The 13629-nt window shown below is 43.1% G+C and overlaps 1 protein-coding gene across 1 annotated transcript in view; it reads right to left on the bottom strand.

The window, feature by feature from the left end:
* Nucleotides 1–13629, bottom strand: part of DNER (delta/notch like EGF repeat containing) — a 344793-nt gene that overhangs the window by 147175 nt on the left and 183989 nt on the right. Inside the window, 2 exon segments of the mRNA XM_073565181.1 lie at nucleotides 812–978; nucleotides 5186–5280. Of these exon segments, the coding sequence (XP_073421282.1) occupies nucleotides 812–978; nucleotides 5186–5280 (262 nt within the window).

Genomic DNA, 13629 nt, shown 5'->3' on the forward strand with positions numbered 1-13629 from the left:
GTTTTAAATGTCATAAAGATGTAATTTTGTAATTTTCAATTAAACTTATGTATGGTTTATGTCTCAGAGCTCTTGGGAACAAAAAGCAGGCCACAGGTTTCAAGTAATAGGGGAAAGAAAAAGATTCTCGTTGCTGCCAAAAAGTGTCAAATAGTACAATTCCTTGGAGAAGGTAGGAAACATTAGATATTTCACAAAAACTTAACAATGATCATCGTATTGTGAAGGTATCTGTGACTGATACACAGTACAGATGGGTTTGTGCAGATAAAGGCATAATGAGGAAAGTTTCTGCCAAATTCATCAGATTAAGAGAGCAGCTGCAAAAATATCATTACAAAGCAGCAAACATTTATTTGAAGCTGCTGCAAACCTCAAGGTGTAGGATTATCCATAGGCTTGCAGCTGTGCATAATAGTGATGAGAAAACTTGCTTGGATAACTCCTTATCTAAGCACACTCGTGTGTTATCTGATCATCTGGGAGTGCTCGTATATTATATTCGAGTCCCTGTGGCTGCATCATTTGTGACTGTTAGACATCCTCAACACATGTGGGCATTGCCTGTTTGTTAAGGAATTGCCACGTGTTGAAACTGTCTAACAGCCGTAAATCATGCAGCCACAGGGACTCCAACATGGTGTTACTTGACTCATCTTTGGAAGAGCTACATACACATATAAATAGTATGGGGTGTGAAATCCTGCTAACAGATTCTGTTTAATTAAAAAGTCTCAATAATATAATGCATCATTTTAAGTCTTGGAAGCTTAATGTAGAATACAACTTAATTAAAAACGCTCATCCTTACCGATGAAATAATTGTTTCCAAGTGCTAACATTTCTTCAGGGAACACAAGGCCACCAGGCGCCTGTAGAAGGGTAACGCTTCTGCCATCTATAAGGGAACACTGGTTGAAGCCTCCGGCAGTCACTTTCCATAGTAGAATCAGGGAAGCAGTGGCATCCTGAGAGATTCTAGGGATCAAAAGAACAGAAAAGTGTCACCTTGCCATATTTGACTGTCAGATTACCTGAGTAAGTGAGACTTGTGACAACCTCGATACATTTCTTATCAGATTTAAAGTAGGATAGTGACCTATTTTTTTGACAACATATTTTTAATACTGTTCCCATAGGTAAAAATACTTGTGCATCCTAATGTAAAAATGGTTGTTTCCCCAGGGGTATTAGCTGTGGCCCTCTCCAGGGAGCAGGAAAGCACAGGAAGCAGCGGGAGGGAGTGACGGAGGGCTGAGAATGCTTGCATTGTCATGAACATCTTCAGTAAAAAGACCACTGAGCAGCGAGAAGCTTCACAGTATTAGGTCTATACAGTAATTCTTGATGGCATTTTTTGGGGAAACTAGATGTAACTCTTTCATTGCTATGTTGTAATTAAAAGAAACAACAATAGCATATCATAACGAATCAGCTGGGTATCATTGGACACATCATCCAGGAATTAAAGCTAGGAGAGACCTCTGACATCTGATGCAGCAAGATGAAGACCCTCCTAAATAATGAAGAGACAGGTGGGCGTGGGCGCAAAAGTTAATCCTGCTAGGTGTATGTTACAGCTGGACAGACTGATATATGACTTTGTGGTAAAGATTTTGTTCATTGAAACCGCTGCTCAATTTTGGGCTTAGGTGTCAAAGGGGCAGTCCTGAGCCTTCATGGTATAAGTGTGCATAAATAAATGTAGTCTTCATATTTTTCAGCATCGACACTGGCAAATTTTAGGTGTTTTTTTCTTTTGCATGGGCTTTAGGAGAGGCTTCCTTCATGGTACCTGTGCACAGGCTCGAACTGGCCCATAGGGGAACAGGGGAATCACCCGGTGGGACCGAAGCCTTACTGTATGGGCAGTACTTGTCATAATTCACTTGATTCACTCTGTATAGAAAAAAGTAGCATCGCAATCATTAACCAAACTACCCAGTTTATTATTATATAGAGATATAGGTAAATTTGTGAACCAGAGTTGTGTAATATTTGTATGGAGGTGAAAAGTGGGCCCCCAAAGTCAATGTTACTGGTGGGCCCTTGGCACTCCAGTCTGACACTGCCTATGCATGCCATTCCTCTGCAGTGTATACCGTAATGTGTCATGGAAAACACCCACCTTGGTTTGGCTTTCTACTTCTTTAACTAATCAGTGGTTTTGCATGCCAATTTTCTTCCTTTCTCATGAGAAGATGCCCTGTTTAGGTATTAACTTTTGTAGTCAGCCTGAACATGTGTGTCACATGACTGCAGTTCTTTGTCACTTTTTGTACAGTATTTTGACTAAAAAGTAAATGTCATTTCTCTTCCATGTGGTGCCATTGCTAACAGCATAAAATGGAAAGGGGTTTTGTTAAGTAGTGCCCTTTTGTAGTCAACATTCTGCTAGACAACACTTTAATGAATAATTAGACTTATCTATGGTTAAAATCTTGTTCATTATAATTTTGTAGTTGAACCTTTAGTTTTGCTCTTTGCTCCTAAGACTTTCATTGCGGTGTACTTATTATTGCAACATGTTCTTGAATGAATTTTAGAAACATTTCGTTTTTGGATGTGCAAAATAACAAATCTTGTTTGCATAAATGACTCCCATAAAAAAATGTCGATTTTGAAACAAAACTGAAGGTTTTCTGACAAATCTGAATTTATTTGTGCTAAATATGGCTGGACTTATTTTAATACAAGGCAAGGAAACTTTCAAAAAGGTTTAAACATTTATTTGACATAGATTTTTGAAGTAAGCATTCCAGCCTCATTAGGTCTAGGAGATCTATTTAAGAATATATAATGTTTATTTAATGAAATCTGCTGACTGATCTATGGTAATAGAATAAAAGTTATTCTGACTCTTTTCCCACGAACCTATATATGAATCTGTTCAGCTTCTCTTGACCTAAAACATGCTGGCCGTCTATATGTATAATGCTGAGTGTATGTATGTGTGTGTGCGTCTGTGTCAAGCCACGCCCACTCCACATAGCCACGCCCAGGGTTGCAGAGGGAAAGTGCGGGACGCGGATGGAGAGCTGGGCTGTGGAGAGAGACGGCGAGTGGAGAGTGGGACGGCCAGTGGAGAGAGTGGGACGGCCAGTGGAGCTGTGGAGGGATACAGCGGGATGGCCAGTGCAGACAGGGGCTGCTGATTGAGAGAGCAGGGCTGTGGAGGGAGAATGCGGGCCGGCAATTGGAGAGTGGGGATGCGGAAGGAGAGAGCGTAATGGTGGATGGAGAGCTGGGCTGTGGAGGGAGACAGCTGAGCTGTGGGGCTGCTGAGGGAGAGAGCGGGACGGCCAATGGAGACGGGCTGCGGAGGGTGAGAGCAGGACCGTGGATGGAGAGCAGGGCTGCTGAGGGAGAATGCGGGACAGCCAGTGGAGAGCGGGGCTGCGGAGGGTGAGAACGGGACAGCAGTTAGTTACTATGCCCAGGCAACGCCGGGCTCTTCAGCTAGTAGATTAATAAATATCAAATTATAAACAGGAGCATATCAGAATATTTACTTTTAGGCAGTATTTGATAAAAGTATTGGGATAGTTGGCAATAATAGGGAGGTTTTTTTTTTATAAATTAATCTTTATTAAGTTTTAAAAAGGGAATACAAATACAAATGCGAACATCGGGTACTAGTTGTGCCACAAGTAGTAGGTAAAACATGACCACATAACCATAACAATAAACAGTATTTCCAAAACATTTGAAAACGAAATGAAAGAAGTAAACGCAATCCAAGGTAGAGTCGCTGGTAGCACATTGGTAAACTGTGTTTTAGGAAATGCCAGCGTGGTGACTCAGACTTAAATATTAGTCATTACATATTCATATGAATTGAATTAACAAAGAGGGGTGATAAAAGAAAAAACGAGAAGTTAAAGCCAAAAACACAAATACACACAGACAAAGGTAAGTGGGGGAAGGGATGAATGGGTAAAAGGGTAAGGGTAGCGTCAGAGAGGCTCCTGAAGTATATACTTAGTTCTTCCCTATAAGGTCAAGGTAATCAGAGGAAGATTTAAACTCCAGCCAAAAGAACAATGTTTTAATCCAGCAAGGAAAGAGAAGAAATGCGGCACTCACCAGATTGCTGTGTAACTAAAGTCCTTTATTTTACCATGTTCAGTGAGGACAGCAGTTTTTCGGGCATGTGAACAAAGGCATGCGGGGAACAAAGACGGACGATGGCCGTTTCGAGTCAAAAACTCTTCCACGGGTCCAAACCATGTTTTATAAAATTTATTATGGGTTATTGATTGAGGAGGTGAGCTCCTCCATTAACATAATCTCATTTATTTTGGAGAACAAAAGTGAGATTGTGGGGATAGTGTTACTTTTCCATAGCAAGGGAATACATGCTCTTGCAGATGTGATCAAATGTCTCAGTATCAAATTTTTATATGTGTTTAAAGGGATGTTGCTGTGATGGAGAAGGGCAAGAGCTGGGTCAAGGTCTGAGATAAGAGCAGTGAATTTATGAATCACTAGCTGTACTTTTCCCCAGAAAGGAGAAAGGCGTTTACAGGTCCAGAAAATATGTAGTATGTCACCCTCCTCCTCCCCACAACTCTAACACATGGGACTAGCATCTGGAAATATAGAGTGTAGGCGAGTTGGGACCCTATACCACTGAGAAAGCAGTTTATAGCTGGCCTCTTGAAATCGCAAGCTGAAGGATGATTTATGTGTCAAGGTGAATATAGACCTCCACTGATCCCTCGTTAAGGTGCAACCCAGATCTCTCTCCCATTGAGATTGGAAGCGTGTTTACTGGTCCAGGGGTTCAATCAGTAGAGAATATGAGAATGACAAAGTACGTCTTAATGGGCCGGTATTTAAATGTTCAATACTAGGGAGTTGAGCATAAAATATTCAGATACAGCACTAAGACATGGACAAATTAGAGATAATGTCCGTAGGCCAAATTCAGACATCTGTGAAACACGGTCTGTGTACAGACCATAATGTATGGACTGGCTGCAGGTCTCCTGACCTGAACTGAACAGCCACATATACGTCTATGAGACTGTTGAGTTTGGGTCAAGAGTCCCACCGTCACTCCATACATCATGATCCATACAAGGATCATGTTTCACAAACTTCTGAATTCAGACTCACTGGGAATGGGAGGATTATTACCCAAAATGCATCCCAAGTATGTAATACATAGCAAACTTCTTACTTTACAGTTGTGTTCTCTGGAACTTCAAAAGTCACCAGCCGCCCTCCTGAGGAAGTGTTAGAGCTGGCATTTCCACATGCAACATCTGGATTGACCTACAATTAACAGAAAATAAGAAAAAAATTAGAATATAAAAGTGACTAATTGGCAATATTTAATGCATTGGAATGTCCCTGCGATCTATGTAGTCATAATATACCCAAAACGCAAAGCATAATATGTTAGTTTTCTACAGCTGTGTTATAAGGCTCCCGAAACCTAACTATGCAAGCAGTTATATGAAAAGTATGAAAGAAAAAAACAGCAAGTCCCATCGCTGGCTGTGTTAAGAATCTAGTAACCCCTATAGACATTGCTTCTAGGAAAGAATACAGTATATAACAAAATCACCATCAAATGGGTCACGGACCTACGGGAAGACTGTGAAGCCATAATGGCTGGAAAGCCATTCCTAGTAAATTATTTCTAGCTCAAAATATTTAGGGGTGTGGATGTGGGTCAATAATAATGAGTGTTGAAAGAAGATCTATTACATGCTGAGTAATAAAACAGGCCAGAATCACTTCTCAATAATATATTAAGAGTACAAAAATTCTTCTCTAATTTGGTAATTAAACCTTTCACTATTTAAGAGAGGGAGGCTAAACTCGGGTGAAATAGGGCTCTCCACTGTCTCACTAATTTGACAGTTTTGATAAACTTCCTGCTTCTGAATTAGGAGATACCACAAAGAGTGGGGAGACTGGGAATGTGTAGCATGCAAACACAGCGATGGTATGTGTTTCTGTCTTATTTCATCTTACATTGCCATCTATATACCACAACTACATCTAGTATGGATTCCTGGGTAATATAAAGCATTAAGAAAAAAAGCTAGAAAAAGAAGCAACAGTGGTAAACCATGTCAATCTCTTCATCATTTTAGCTGCTGAGCGCTCAAGGTGCATGTACTTTGAATTTCAAATGAAATGTGTCATCCACTATTCAGATAACCCCTTCTCAATTACTACTGTGTTTCTTGGAAAATAAGACAGGGTCCTATATTATTTTTTGCTCCGTAAGATGGGGTAGAGTTTATATTCAGGGGAGGTCTCTTTTTTTTTCCATGAACAACAATCCACATTTATTCTTGAACAAAAAAAATCAACATTTACTCAAATACAGTATAATCATGACACACACACACACACACACACACACACACACACACACGTATATTCACACACTGCACATACAGATGTATACACACACACTGCACATACACATGTAAATATATACACACTGAACATACAGTACATAACAGCCTGTCTCCTCTTTCGTTCCCTCTAGATTCCAGCTGTTATAGAACTTTTGGTGCCATCATCGTCTCATAACCATATTGTCACCAAAGGTCCTTAAGCAGTTTTAACCTCGGAATATAACGTTGGGGGCCCTAAGAGAGTGGGGCTTTAGGCAATTGACCAGTTTTTCCCTCCCCCTCCAAATGTTGACCCTGACTGTAACTAGGATTTATTTTTTGAGTAGGGCTTATATTTCAAGCATACTCCAAAAATCCTGTAAAATCATGCTAGGGCTTATTTTTGGGGTAGGTCTTACTGTCAAGGAAATGCAGTATATTCCCCATTTTAAAATAAAAACATCCTGTACTTAGCTCCCACATATTAATCCATATAACTGAAAGTGGTAAATAACCAAATTTTCACCAAATGCAAGGGTGTAAAAATGTGAATGGTCTCACCCAAAACTTGTACTTGAACAGGTATCAGGCATCAAACCTTCTTGGAACCATCAGAATGGGGGCAAGTCAAAAGCGCCTACACTTCATCCTGTTTGTGGAACCAGACCAGGGATGTCCTTATTTTGCATCTGGTGGAAATTTGGTTATTGACCACATGCTGTTATGTGGATTGATATGTGGAACTGGTCCTTTGTTACTCATTTTTATGATTAGTGAATTACATGGCTGTGAAGGTGCTGAGTCCATTGCAGCACTTCACTAACCCTTTGTAACACCATACCTACCTGTGTTCTTAAATAGGTGTTTAGAGTGTATATATTGTGAGGCAGTGACCAGTGTCACATGTAAGGGTTGCTGTGTGTTCCCCACAGGATGCGCACAGAGGCGTATTGACATGGGAGTGCATTGCAGTCACAGGCGTAGCTGTGATTGCAACGCAGAATAAAAGTGAGTATAGGTCTTGGACAAGCTATTTGTCCAGGGCAGATTTAAGAAAACCTGCTAGTCTTTTATTTCTGAAATGGACTGTAGGATGGTAGTGGTGCAGTCCGTTTCTTCCCCCCAGCCCGGATTTTCCATGTGGCCCATGGCCACAGATTCCAGCTAAGAACCCTGCAGTAAAGGGTTTGGGTGTGTCAGGGTCAGTGTCAGTTTGGTTTTTGCAAGAGTGCAGAGCAGAAGGCTCTATAGAGCCCCACCTGTGTGAGACAACACAGGCAAGTGTGTTATGAATGAGTCACCGTAGGAGGCAAAAGCAGAAATGCTAGCTAAGTCCAGAAAACCAGAGAAGTTGGCAGCTATCGGATTGCAGACCCCTGAACCTATCAACAACAACTAGCAGTAGCCGTGGGGGGTTCCTGCGATGCCCTAGACCCCTCGATCACAGCCGGATAACTGCCTAGCCTAAAGACAGAAAGGGAAATCTAAACTGCCCCAGAGCAGACCCCAAAGCAATAGGCAGCCCCCAACATATAATGACGGTGAAGCAAGAAGAAAAAACACTAACACAGATAGAAAGATAGACTGAGCAAATGATGGGGCCCAAGCTAACTAGATAGGACAGGATAGGAAGGCTGCTGTCTGCAATCCGCGAAAAACCCTATCAAAATAAGAGCCAACAGACTGACAGGGAAAAAGGCCCTGAAGACGCTAGGCTTCAAAAAGACTATGTCAGTACTCAGGTATTTTCTGAAGACAGAGCAAACCGACAAAAAGGAATTCAGCTCACCCCAGCAGGGAATGGCAGAATCCAGAAAAGCAAGGCAAACTAAAACCAAAACACAAATGCAAAAAGGCAAAGCAGAAAACTTAGCTTTTGAGGAGCAGGAATCAGACTGGTCTCCTAGAATTCCACAGAGAAATCACCAGCGAGGCAGAAGGGCGTCGGCTGCCTTATATCCAGTCAGAGATCCCCGTCGCCCAGTCATCCTCCCCCAGCTCAGGTGCTTGGTAATCAGCCTCACTACCTTTCTTCACCAGAAGAGGGAGTTCATCAGACCTCAATGGTGAAGGGAAAAATGAACTCATAACACAAGTGGAGCCAAACAGCCAGGGGAGCTGAAAGGCCTGGCACCCACAGCGTACACGACGGTGCAGTTGTAGCATGTTAATGTTTTCTGTTACAAGAAATGATGCTGCAATAACTTAGTTCGGCAACTAGAGGTCACCATTTGAACAAGAGAAAAATGTACTGGAAACAGGAAGTAGTTGAGACTGGGACTCCTGAAGAAAATTCTAGAGAAGAGATCCTGCCGGAGAGACTGAGAAGGATCAATAGCCTGAATTGATCCAAGTTGGATGGTGTGATCCAGAGGGAGTGGCTCCCATGAGTAAAATGAGATGTGTGGCCGGTCACCGACTGTTTAGTTAGTTAGGGAGAGTTAGATAGGATTTGCAGTATAATCAAGAACATTCCTGTTACTGAGATTACTGATGAACTGATGGACACTGTGTGAGCTCCTGCATATTGAGACTTTGGTAAAACCGTGAATGCCATAGGAGAGCTCCAGGAAATACTACTGAGACTGATCTGAATCTTCACTTGCACCTGTAGCAGAGAGTTTAGTGACACAGAAAGCTGATTAAATCTAGTGGCTTGACTTCAGAATAATAAGTCCAGTTGTTATTTGAGGATATTCTGCCAGGGCTTCGCTCTGAGCGCTCATAAAGAGGACAGTGCACTGTGTACATATTGTGTTGGTTCAAGTGTTTAGTCATGTTAATATATATACTTATATCAAGGGGAAAACAGGGTATCCGGTATCTATTGTAATTAAGGCGGGTGTAAGATTGTATACCTGAGAGGACCACGTGTCACGGTCATGGTAGAATCCCGGATAGGCCCTGTACCGGATAAGGGAGGGAGTGGCATAGTTGTGGGATAGTCTTGTTCCTTTCCGTGAAGCTGGCACTTGGGATCTCTCAGGCTGCATAATTTGTACTCTGTGGATTGTAGCTGTTGTGGCCCATATTTTGTTCAGAAGTAGAATCCTGTTATCCTTTGCACAAGTTATAACGAAAAGATGGTCTAGTATCATATCGTGGTCAGAGTTGTTCATAGCAGCGCTGTATCCCATTCTCAAACAATGACTGGCGTACCGGTCATTACACAGTCATCCACGGCAACCGGTCTTAGAGGTGGACTGGAGTGTTTATTGGTTGCAATCTGGAGGATATGTTTCCCAGCTGCGATCCGGAGGATATCATGTGCTGTGAATTTTGAGAGTTGAGCATTAAAGAGATTTTTGTTTTGGAACTTTCCTGGGTCACTGCCTTATCACTGCACAGCGTGGATGCCACTGCACTACATTTGGTTGGAGAATGTGGGCAGTGTGAACTGAGGCATACCCCAAAGCATGCTGCATGTCAGTGAGCAGGCCTGTTGGAAAAATGGAGGAGCTTTTGAAACAGGTGGTCCTTATTCAGCAGCAGAAGGAGCTACTGTGCCAGCAGCAGCAGGAGGCGCTACAGTTCCAGCGGCAGCAGCAAGAGGCTTTGCAGTGGCAGCAGCAGGAGCATCAGCGGTGTAAAGAGGAGACCCCTAAGGTGAGTGGTGAACAGCGTTGTCAAAAAGAGACCCTTAAGTTAAGGGGCGATCAGCGGGTGTACCAGTGGTCCTTTGCGGAGTCTCGTCCCTCCAGGTCTCAGGCATATGACTTACTGCAGTTGGTAAAGGATTGGCTCCAGCCTGAGATTTTGACTCATACCCAGATGGTAGAAATGGTGGTGGTCGATGGCCTGGTGAGGGCTCTATCGGCCGCCATGCAGTGTTGGGTGGGGCAAGGGAACCTGGGCACTCTGGACCAGCTGATAAGTTGGATTGAGTAATATACAGCCACCAAGGACTTTGTACAGGAGCATGGGAAAAGTCCACAATCCACTAGTGGGGCTAACCAGGACCAAGCCTGTGATGAGAGGGTAACCCAAAGTAAGGGTGACAAAAGTCCAGTTTCCCCTAAAGCGGCTCCAAGGCAGCGATTAAGTGTTGGCGGTGCCGAGGGCCTGAATATGTGGCTGCCAACTGCCCCCTGATATGTGAATCCATGGACTGCGGGGTTACTCACCGTGTGTCTATGTATGCCCAGCCGGTCTGTACCGCCACTACAGGCATTGTCAGCGGCGAACCGCAGCTGTGTCGGGTACTCATCAATGGGTGCCAAACGGACGCTCTCCTGGACTTGGGGAGCATAGTGACTTTGGTCTATGGGTCCTTTGTTGCTGGGGACAACTCCAAAGGATGGAAAGTGGAGGTGATCGGTATCCATGGGGAAATCCGGGTGTACCCAACAACGGTTAATTTTTCCACACCATGTGGGGACATTAAACATGTGGTGGGAGTGGTGAAGACTAGTGTTGAGCATTCCGATGCTGCAAATTTCGGGTATCGGCCGATATTCGCTGTATCGGAATTCCGATACCAAGTACCGATATTTTTTCAATATCGGATACCGGTATCGGAAGTCCCCATAATGCAATGAGCCACTGTTGTGGTTGTGATTGGCTGCTGAAATGATGTCATCATGATGCGCGGTCTGTGCGCATCATGATGCGCGGTCTGTGCCGACTGCGGTGGGGTCTGTGCCGACTGCGGGGGGTCTGTGCCGACTGTCGGGGGTCTGTGCCGGCTGCCGGTGGTCTGTGCTGGCTGCCGGTGGTCTGTACGGGCCTCTCGGGGGTCTGTACAGGCCTGTCGGGGGCCTGTATCGGCTGCCGGTGGTCTGTACGGGCCTCTCGGGGGCCTGTGCCGGCTGCCAGTGGTCTGTGCCGGCTGCCAGGGGCCTGTGCCGGCGGCTGCCAGTAGTCTGTACGGGCCTCTCGGGGGCCTGTGCCAGCTGCCGGGGGCCTGTGCCGGCTGCCGGTGGTCTGTGCGGGCCTGCCGGTGGTCTGTGCGGGCCTGCCGGGGGTCTTGTGTGTGTGCAGGCATCATCCGATGGGACTACAAGTCCCAACGGGCGATGCCCGCTACAATGACAGTGATTGACACATTAGCCAATGATGGGACAGTAGTAGTCCCATCATCCGGCTAATGTGTTGAATGTAAAAAAAAACCAAAAACATACTACATACATACTACATACATACTACTTATATACTACTTTCATACAACATACATACATACTACATACATGCTACATATATACTACATTCATACAACATACATATATACTACATACATACTACATATATACTACATTCATACAACATATGTAGTATATATGTAGTATGTATGTAGTATGTATGTAGTATGACTGTAGTATATATGTAGCATGTATGTGGTATATATGTATGTTGTATGAATGTAGTATATATGTAGTATGTATGTAGTATGTATGTATGTTGTATGAATGTAGTATACATGTAGTATGTATGTAGTATGTATGTATGTTGTATGAATGTAGTATATATGTAATATGTATGTAGTATGTGTGTTGTATGAATGTAGTATATATGTAGCATGTATGTAGTATGTATGTATGTTGTATGAATGTAGTATATATGTAGCATGTATGTAGTATGTATGTATGTTGTATGAATGTAGTATATATGTAGTATGTATGTATTATGTAGTATGTATGTATGTTGTATGAATGTAGTATATGTGTAGCATGTATGTAGTGTAGCATCCCCCCTACTCTGGAACTCTCTACCACAACATATCAGACTCTCGCCTACCATGGAAAACTTCAAAAATAACCTGAAGACCTACCTCTTCCGACAAGTCTACAACCTGCAGTAACCACCGATCCACAAAACTGCTGCACGACCGGCTCTACCCTCGCCTACTGTATCCTCACTCATCCCTTCTAGATTGTGAGCCCTCGCGGGCAGGGTCCTCTCTCATCCTGTACCAGTCGTGACTTGTATTGTTTAGGATTACTGTACTTGTATGTATTATGTATACCCCTCCTCACAAGTAAAGCGCCATGGAATAAATTACACTATAATAATAATAAATAATAATAATAATTTCATTACTATTTGGTACCATTGCCCTTAAACTGAATGACTTGAGTCAAACGTTTGGGATATCATTCCACAAGCTTCTCACAATAGTTGGTCGGAATTTGGGCCCAGTCCTCCTGACAGAACTGATGTAACTGATCCAGGTTTGTAGGTCGCTTTGCTCGCACCTGCCTTTTAAGCTTTGCCCATACATTTTCGATATGAATGAGATCAGGGCTTTGTGATGACCACTCCAAAACATTGAATTTGTATCCTTCAGTCACTATGTTACCATTTTGGCAGTATGCTTCCGGTCATTGTCCATTTGGAAGACCCATTTCAGCCCAGGCTTTAACTTCCTGGCTGATGTCTTGAGATGTTGCTTCAGTATTGCCACATAATCGTTTATCATGATGCCATCTATTTTGTGAAGTGCACCAGTCCCTACTGCGGCAAAACAACCCCACAACATGATGCTGCCACCACTGTGTTTCACAGTTGGGATGGTGTTCTTAGACTTCCAAGCTTCTCCTTTTCCTCAAAGCATAACGATGGTCATTATTACCAAAAAGTTCAATTTAAATTTCATCAGACCACAGGACATGTCTCCAAAAATTAAGATCTTTGTTCTTCTGTGCATTTGCAAACATTAATCTGGCTTTTTACGTTTCTTTTGGAGTAATGGCTTCATCCTGGCAAAGTGGACTTTCAGCCCATGCTGATACAGTACTCATTTCACTGTGGATATTGACACAATCTTACCAGCCTCTGCCATCATCTTTACAAGGTCTTTGGCTTTTGTCCTTGGGTTGATATGCACAGGTCAGACCAAAGCACGTTCATGTCTGGGACACAGAACCCATCTCCTCCCTGAGCGGTATGATGCCTGGACATTCCCATCTTGTTTGTACTTGCGTATAATTATTTGTACAGATGAACGAGGCACCTTCAGGTATCTATCTGCATCCCCCCCAACCTACTGTCTCCTTCCCCACCATCCTGTAGAATGTATGCCCGCAAGGGAAGGGTCCTCTCTCCCCTCTATATCAGTCTGTGATTGTTAGTTTGTTTACTGTAAGTGATATCTGTAATTTGTGTGTAACCCCTTCTCATGTACAGCACCATGGAACCAATGGTGCTTTATAAATAAATAATAGTAAAAATAATCTTAAAATTGTACCCAAGGATGAGCCAGACTTGTGCAAGTCCATAATTCTCTTCCTGATATCTTGGCTGATTTCTTGAAACTTTCACATGATGCTAC

The sequence above is a fragment of the Dendrobates tinctorius genome, unplaced genomic scaffold (assembly GCF_039654945.1).
Source record: "Dendrobates tinctorius isolate UK_male_01 unplaced genomic scaffold, ASM3965494v1 ptg000572l, whole genome shotgun sequence".
NCBI classification, from domain to species: domain Eukaryota; kingdom Metazoa; phylum Chordata; class Amphibia; order Anura; family Dendrobatidae; genus Dendrobates; species Dendrobates tinctorius.